An 8,211-nucleotide genomic window follows, 5' to 3' on the forward strand; every position below is an offset into this window, starting at 1 on the left:
CATTTATTATACTTTAACCAATGGTTTAAAAAACCAAGCCAAATTTTAAAAACTAAAAAAATTAGCTTTTAGAATTTTGCTTTTGTTTTTTAATTTAGCTAAGAATTCAATGATTGTACTTAAGAAAGATGTCAATCAATGTAAGAAATGGTGAGTAAATAGGCTTAATTTTCTAAAACCAAATTGTTGTCAAACGGGACCTTAGTTTTTAGTTTTTGAAAATTAAGGTTATAAACACCCATTCTTTCTCTAAATTTCTCGCATAGTCATATGTTTTTTTACGAATGTTTCTAAATTAAAAAAAAAATAGTTTCTAAAAGCTTGTTTTTGTTTTTGTTATTTTTCTTTTAAGCTAGGTAAAAATTATAGAAAAATGGAGAGACAATAAGTATAAATTTCAAATACATGTAAAAAAGTAAAGTCTCTCCAAAATAAAATCTAAAAAATTAGTTTTAAAGAACTTGTTTTTGGAATTTTGAAAGATGAATTTTGTTTTTGGAATTTTAAAAGATGGATTTCATGATCAAGAAATTGTGAGAAAAAAAAAAAACAATTTTTTTAATCACACTATCACTACAACACAATACTCCATAAACATTTTGAAATTTTGTGACATTGTGTTAAATGAATTTTTTAACAAATAGATTTTGCATTAAAAAATTCCAACCAATAAAAAAATCAATTTTTAAAAGATAGGACAAGAATAAAATAGAGGAACTAAAATAACGCGACAGACAAATATGAAGATAAATTTTAACTTTTTTTTAGTTACAAAATGTCATCTCAAATCTCAACGAGAATATGAGATATTTGAACAATTAAGTGGCAATCAATAAGGAAAAAAAATTTAAAAGTCTCTCCTTATACTCACTTAAGAGGAAAGAGCTCATATAAACCAAAACCATTGCCTTCTGATCAATTCTTTTGAACATTCTTTAAGCGAAATAATCGATCTAAAACAATGCCAGAAAACCCTTCTCAAAATTCTAAGCTAAATTCACATTAATTAAAATGTCAACACGAACTCAGAAGGAATTTGATTTTTCTCCTAGTCAGAGCAGTTAAACAAACTCTCATATGAGCTTCTATCGGCTCATTCATCTAACCATAGACTAGAACCACTTTTGATTTTGTAATATTTTCTTCATTGATTACTCTCAGTTCTTTCATTTCCACGTAAAGGTCATTTTCTTCATGAGTATTAGTATGATCATATATTCCTCTAGATCCCACACCGCCATGAACTTTGATAATGTTGTTGATCAATTCTACAATCTCTTTTACCCATTCCAACCCCTCTAAATAGTCCTGTTTTTTCCTCCATATGTTTCAAAAATCGATAATTTTGTATCTACCTATATAAGAGCGGGGTAGATCTATGGATATGAGAAGGAGATGTTATAAGAGTATCTACAAGATCCAATTTATCAATAACTTTTTCAAGCATGTTGAAAATCCAACCAAGGACATTATATGCAAATCAAAAGATCAGAATTTCATATGTTGTTAATTTATACGGAATATCCAACTAATTATATTTCTTCCAACATGACATTGATCATCTCAATCTCGAGTAATAAAAGCCACAACATTGATCGAAGAAAATTAGTAGCTAGAAGGGAAAGAAGATAATCTAGAAACACGTTTCTTTTATATGTACTAACCCATTTCATTCTTTCTGGAAAAAAAGGCCACTTACAAAACAGGTGAACTTCACTAAGAACAACAGCAATTTACACTCATTTCTAACGATACAAGCACAAGAAGATCGCCTATAAGAAGATCGCCTATCCAATACCACTCTGAGATCGAGCCATGTTTTGGTTCAACAGCCCGATCGAGCACCCTTGCAAACAGTTAACGGGGCTGTACTTTTATTAGCACATGACAAAATTCATCAAACAGATCTTACAACAATATACATTTGGTTATAGGCCAAACCCGAAATATGAGCCTTGGTAAGGTGCCAAAGAGGAGGATCCATAGAGCCTCAAAAGAATCAATGGAGACCAATTTTTGATACAATCTTCTCTAACAGCCCTGGCTGGCAGCTGGCGTTGTTCGGGTGTTCCAACGCTCTGACTTCGACAAGTAATAGGCAGAGTAGATAAGAGCTGATACAAGGTAATGAGCTAATTTTAGGTAGTAGGTAATTCAACAGGATATATCATCAGCATGCTTCTTTGTAGGCATTCCTGCAGTGACTGCTACTGTTTTTGTATTGACATCATAGGTTGACAACACAGTTCTCTGAAACAAATCAGTTAAGACGATATAGAAACCGTTTAGAACGTTTTCAAATGCTTAACCATGTGAGGAGAACAAGTTACTATTCAATTCCAAAACTGAGTATCAACCAGAGCCTTCAGAATGTTTTCCTTCAATGTGGGAATTACACAATGTCAGTTTCTTAGAATTGTCCTTACCATTACACGCAAAAAGAGCTTGTATACATTCTTAGAAAGGTAAATAATGTTTATTACTCGAGAGCTGCTAAAAGAAAGCATACGAAGTTTTCTAAGACTTGGATCAATACCCTCAAGAGTATAGATTTTGTTTGATCCCTATGTTAAACAGCAGCAGCTTGCAACCTAGTTTCACAGTCCACTCAATCAATAAAATGGAATTTATAATTATTTTTCAAGTCATAGAAGTTCACCCTAAGGCCTAAGCAAATCCAAAGAACAATTATGATTTGACATTACCAACCATGTGACTGAGCACAAGATATAAGCATGGCAGTGATAAATCACTGATTGACTCAAAAGTTTAAGCTAAAGGGCGAAGGTAAAATTAATATCGTACCATTTAACACTATTTTCACTTGTGAGCTTGAAAAATGTAGAAGACCCAACAAGAAGAAATCAATATTAATTGGGAAGGAAATAATATTGTAGGAGTTTGAACACAAGACCTTTGGACCACTTGTTCTAATACCATGCTAAATCACCGATTGATCCGGTGAAGGTAACTTTAATATTATATTATCTAACAGCACCGAGACTGAAAAGTACAAGTTAGAAACGGACAGATGCAGACATATATGTACTTGGAGAATGGAAGTATGCCAGACTTACGAGTGGTTCAAAGTCAGGGCTGGACAAATTAAAACTGAGGTTTCGCATCAACAACAAAACCTGCAAGTCACCATTTGAAGTTATGAGCAAATGCTTGCGGTTATTTCAAGAAGGGTGTTTAGCATGTATTAATCCGGAGTCTATAAAGATCAGCATGGTTGCAACTAGGAAGCAATATAAACAAGCAGAATATGATTCATGATCGTGCACTAGGGTCCAGCCTAGCTAATTATTCATGTACAATTACAGTCACTAGTACAAGTCAGAGGCACAATCACAAATTCTCAAACTCACTGTTTCGAAGTTGATAGGATCCATCTCCTTGAGTTTATTCACATGTTCTTTACTGTCTGGGTCAAAAACGCTACCAATGAAGCCATAAACTTCAGCAAAATCTGGTATACCTACAGGATACCCAATAAATAAAAACTCAGATCATAATTTCACTTCTAAACACCCACCCTGCACACTTGGCTTTTTCACTGACTTAAAACTATATTATAACCAATCTAGAATGTTACCGTGAAGCATAGGAGCTTGTTTTCCCTGCTTTCCCATATCAGGGCTTCCCATACCATTGAGGCTGCTACTACTGATCATTGGTGTCCCTTCCGATGCAATATCAGCTGAATTGTAACACCATGTGATAAGATAAGGGCTTAAGAGTCCAATTTACAAGCCAATCTACTACATTGAAGATTTTAGCGGTGAGGGGATAAATATACGTACTTTCAGATCTGTGAAAATTTGTAAATTCATCTTGTGGTTGCATGATTTTGCTCAAAGAAGGGTTAATCATTATCGACGCATCGTCCCAAGGAGAATATCCAGGTGTTAGGGTATTAACTGAAGAAGGATAACCCATTGATGCTTGCAACGGCAACAAAACTATTGAATATGAGTTAATTATATCAGTAGTTAAAGCTTTGAAGTGTGCGCGTTGCTTATGAATCAGATTTCCGTACCATTTTTTGATGCCTTTTGTGGATAAGGATGTGAAGCCTTGCGTTTTGGGCGTGGGGGAGGTACGTGTGCTATCGTTCCATTTTTTTGGACTTTCAAAAAGTACTTTTGGGCGTGACTCCGAATCTGCAGCATCGACTGTAGAGTAAAGAACATGTTGTGGGAAGAAATCAAAGAGCAAAAGCTCCAACAAACCAAATCGAGCGTCTTTCACCTGAATAACTGTCTTTGAACCTACAAAATCTTCAATTTTCTTCCAGTCACGATCAAACCTGAAAATTTGACATATGAACTAAAATTGCAGAAATCGTAAATTTCCCCTCTAATTTTCTTCGGTTCCTATACTAGTATATTTTCTACATGTCAAACTCGTAAATTGCCTCCTAACACCTCAATTCTAGGATAGAAAAACCACAACTACAGAGCTTTCAATACTCTGATTTTAAGTCAATGGATTTCTAACCAACAGAAAACGCCGATTACAGAACAGTATGATAGCTCCACAATGATGATATGAAAAAGCTCCAAATGAAACAAAATTAAGCGATGTGGAATGACGAAGAGCGGGAAAACAAAACTTAAACCATCGAAGTTAAGAAAACTCGAAGGTTTAAATCCTCAAACCACACAGCATCAACATCGGAGCCGGAAAACGAGGAACAGAATCATGAAAACTAAAATCAACAGAATCATGAAAACTAAAATCAATAAGGAAGATAAAGCTCCCTCCGGAAGTTATAAAGCAATTCCGATTTCAAAAAACAAAAAAACGTAAATCAGACTTGAATATTGGTTTCGGGAGGTAGAATTCGACATAAACATCAGTAGACGAAATTTCTTAGAAAATTGCAAGTAACAAACATAATAAACTCACAGCTGAAGAGCTTCAAGGAATTTATCGGGCTCTTCTTCAGTCCAGAGAGAAAGTAGACGAAATTTCTTAGAAAATTGCAAGTAACAAACATAATAAACTCACAGCTGAAGAGCTTCGAGGAATTTATCGTGCTCTTCTTCAGTCCAGCTCTCTCTAGACTTGGTAATGGTGTAGGGCTTGCGAACCTTCTTGCCGGAGGAATCAGCAGCAGTGGAAGTCGCCATAGAAGGATTTGGATTCGAAGCGTTGGAGTTCATGAGGTTAATCAGAGCATGATAAGGCTGAATCGGAGCAGAGACGGAGGAAGGTAACAATGGCGGGCAAGGTGTGAAATGGAAACTTGTGGAGCGAAATTTGACGCCTTTCGTTTGGTTGGCCACTAGGGAGCGTTCGATTGAAACGATTTAATCGCCTGCCGTACATTCTCTTCCTCGTCGTAGACTCCATTTTAAATGCCATAATTTAGTCGTCCCAATTTCTTGAATAAAATAAAAGAGAATTTTCAAAAATAGAAAAATAAGATAAATTATTTATATAAAATAATAGAATTTAATATTTTTTTATAAATATTTATAGAACTCTATCGGTAATAAAAATTGTAAAAGTATATCAATAATACTATGTGATAGACGTCGATAAAAGTTTATCAATATTTATTGTATTTTTTTTTCTATTTCTGTAAATAGTTTGACATTTTTTTATATGTGAAAATTTTCCTAAATTAAATTGGATTATGGATTTAAATTTTGGTTTCTATTATTATTTTATTGCTTTAAATATTATTTTGGCTTCCATACTGTTAGTATTATCTTTGGTTTATTTGATCATTTGTACTTTCAAATTTTTATTTATAGCATTGTTGGTTAAATTTTTATTTATTTTGATCCCTACATACTTCTAAAAGGTGACCATTGGTCACTTGGTTTTCATTTTTAAGGGATAAACATGATGTCTTTTCAAAGTACCAATCAACAAACATGTGCAATGCACATGAAATCTTGTAGTTCTAATTATTTTTCTAAATAGTAATTTTTAGCATATAATAAATGAATATTATACAATTTTATTTTAATTACTATCAACTTTTAAAAGTTAGATGATGTAACAATCTTCATTTTAATGTTCTCATATTATCTTTACACACACAAAAAAAAAAAAAAAAAACTTATATCTAATACAGAGAGAAAAATATGTTAATATTCCAATATAGTAATATATATAATGCAATAACTTTATTCTAATGTCATATATATCTTCTGTGAGTTCATAAGATGATGCATTATTTCATCGTATTAATTACTACTTTCATTCAATTAAATCTTCTAATTTTTTTTCTTTTTCATATTTTCTATACAATTTTGATCTCATAGAATTATTCTTTTTTAGAATGTAAATGCAAGTATTTATTTATTTTCCTTTTACACGTTTATATCATATATTCCATTGAAAGAATCAAGACACCAATTCGATGTGTATAGCCACCTCTAGACCAAACATGCATCCAATTAGCAACTATTACATCTTATCTTGAAGAGTCATGTCCTATCACATCAATTACACTTACTCGCCTAAGTCTTTGTTTTTTAAATATTTTGTTTTATTTTGTAAACTAATCTCCACTTATCTTCCAAAAAGACACCTACACACGAAAAGTCACACTCACTTGACAGAGGGCAATATGAGAATTTGTGAAAAATGTAAGGACAAAAGAGACATTAAAAATTCTCCCTATTTACCCTTTTTAATATAATGGAGAATGGAGATATGAATCAAGATGAACCAAAACTAGTAATATATGGCTAAAATAACAGATTTGAAAGTATAAGAATCAAAATAAACTAAATAAAGACAAAAGTAGTATTTAAATATATTCCACTTTATTTATAACAGTGGACCATCAAAGTTTGATTATTTGACTTCGAGAAAGATAATATATGTCAATTTAGAGCAGCAACAAGGGAGACTTCGATAATCTTTTGATGGGTTTATAGTCCCTCGATATTGAAAGATGACTATTAATACGATAATATTTAATAATTTGATTCTTTTATGTTGAAAATATATGGAGTTGGGAAATCAAACTTCTAACATTAATACCAGTAATATAATTCTTGTTCAAGTCAGTTTTGCTTATGTAGGCTTTAGTAGTTTGAGTTATTTTGTCTTTTTTTATACTAAAAAATGATTAATTTTGTTACCTCCATAAAACGAGCTATCTTTAATATAATCACACACAATCAAACATGTCAAACATCAATATACGTGAATATAATTCAACTGGATACTCTTTACCAATAGGTTCAAATGTTTGAATCTTTCACTCTTTACATGGTTGAATTCAATAAAAATCAAGTCATAAAATCAAATTATATATATGTATAATTCAAGGAAAAAGTGAAAACTTAACTCAACCAAAAACCTAACACAATTATAATTAAGCTCCCCATTTTTTTTATTCAACTAATAAGCGTATAATTTCTATTTATTACTCCCGCTTAGAGACTAATTCGTTAAAATTAAAACCTAATGCAGACTCACGGTCATAAAGTACGGGTAGAAATTAGATTTGTCCGTCCCTAAAATGCTTAAGAGACTTTGAATTAAATATGTGAATATTATATGAATATTCATTACATCTTCGTTTTTGTTTTTTCCTACAAATTGTTTTTCAGAATATATATATATACAAACAAACAAAAATGTCTATATTCTTATTATTATTAATTATAAGATGAAAAAAAATCCAAAATTGTTCTTTAAAATGCTACTCTGGTGTGTGAGATTTGAATCACATCATCATTATTGGTTTTAAATTAAATTTTGTCGTAATACCAATGGTGAAAAATATACCATATGAAAATGTTTTAAGACCTTTGAAAAATTAGCAATTAACTAATAGTGTGAACTAATTTTAAGAATTAATAAATTCTGTAAATTCAAAATCTAGTGTGACTCAAATTACGTTAAACAATATAATAGTTTAAATTCTATGTTTTTAAGCTTTATTTGTTCTATTTATTGGGGTAATTTCAAACAAAGTCTCGATATTTATGACTTGTTTCTTATTTTTCTTTCTACCTTGTATTTTTATAACTGGCAAGTTATAACAGATGAATTATCGTTGGAATCATCATTATTCAAATGAATTTTAAACAATGTTGCTAAATATTGAACTTATTTAAATTTTTTTATAGCCCACAATTTATTAATCCTATTTTAAAACTCATTGATAGTTAATGTTTGGAAAAACTTAAAGGAAAACAAAAGGACACAGTGAAGCCAGTAGCATAGAGAAGG

At 31.4% G+C, this 8,211-nt stretch overlaps 1 protein-coding gene across 13 annotated transcripts; it reads right to left on the minus strand.

The window, feature by feature from the left end:
- Positions 1-1,629: 1,629 nt before the first annotated feature.
- RVE8 (Homeodomain-like superfamily protein) lies at positions 1,630-5,346 on the minus strand. 13 transcript variants are annotated; one of them, XM_039050136.2, is made up of 9 exons: positions 5,017-5,346; positions 4,255-4,312; positions 4,043-4,178; positions 3,807-3,965; positions 3,599-3,703; positions 3,372-3,481; positions 3,078-3,137; positions 2,537-2,591; positions 1,630-2,250 (listed from the first exon to the last, which is right to left on the minus strand). In XM_039050136.2, exons 1-8 carry the CDS (start codon positions 5,169-5,171, stop codon positions 2,565-2,567), a joined length of 810 nt encoding a protein of 269 aa, XP_038906064.1. In that variant the 5' UTR covers positions 5,172-5,346; the 3' UTR covers positions 1,630-2,250; positions 2,537-2,564. The 13 variants fall into 13 exon arrangements, with proteins under 13 accessions (XP_038906064.1, XP_038906063.1, XP_038906060.1 ...); XM_039050135.2 differs by having other exon boundaries at positions 1,630-2,378; XM_039050132.2 differs by lacking the exon at positions 2,537-2,591 and having other exon boundaries at positions 3,807-3,923.
- Between the last annotated feature and the right edge of the window lie 2,865 nt (positions 5,347-8,211).

The sequence above is a fragment of the Benincasa hispida genome, chromosome 11 (assembly GCF_027475165.1).
Source record: "Benincasa hispida cultivar pf3 chromosome 11, pf3_genome.v1.1, whole genome shotgun sequence".
Lineage (NCBI taxonomy): Eukaryota > Viridiplantae > Streptophyta > Magnoliopsida > Cucurbitales > Cucurbitaceae > Benincasa > Benincasa hispida.

Bases quoted from the DNA above. Each gene is read 5' to 3' on its own strand.
- RVE8 (XM_039050128.2), bottom strand. From the start codon at position 5,171: ATGAACTCCAACGCTTCGAATCCAAATCCTTCTATGGCGACTTCCACT. The intron at 4,313-5,016 runs GTGAGTTTATTA...TCAAATTTTCAG, and splicing joins TTCCTCGAAGCTCTTCAGCT to GTTTGATCGTGACTGGAAGA. The intron at 3,482-3,598 runs GTAACATTCTAG...GGTATCCTGTAG, and splicing joins ACAAGCTCCTATGCTTCACG to GTATACCAGATTTTGCTGAA.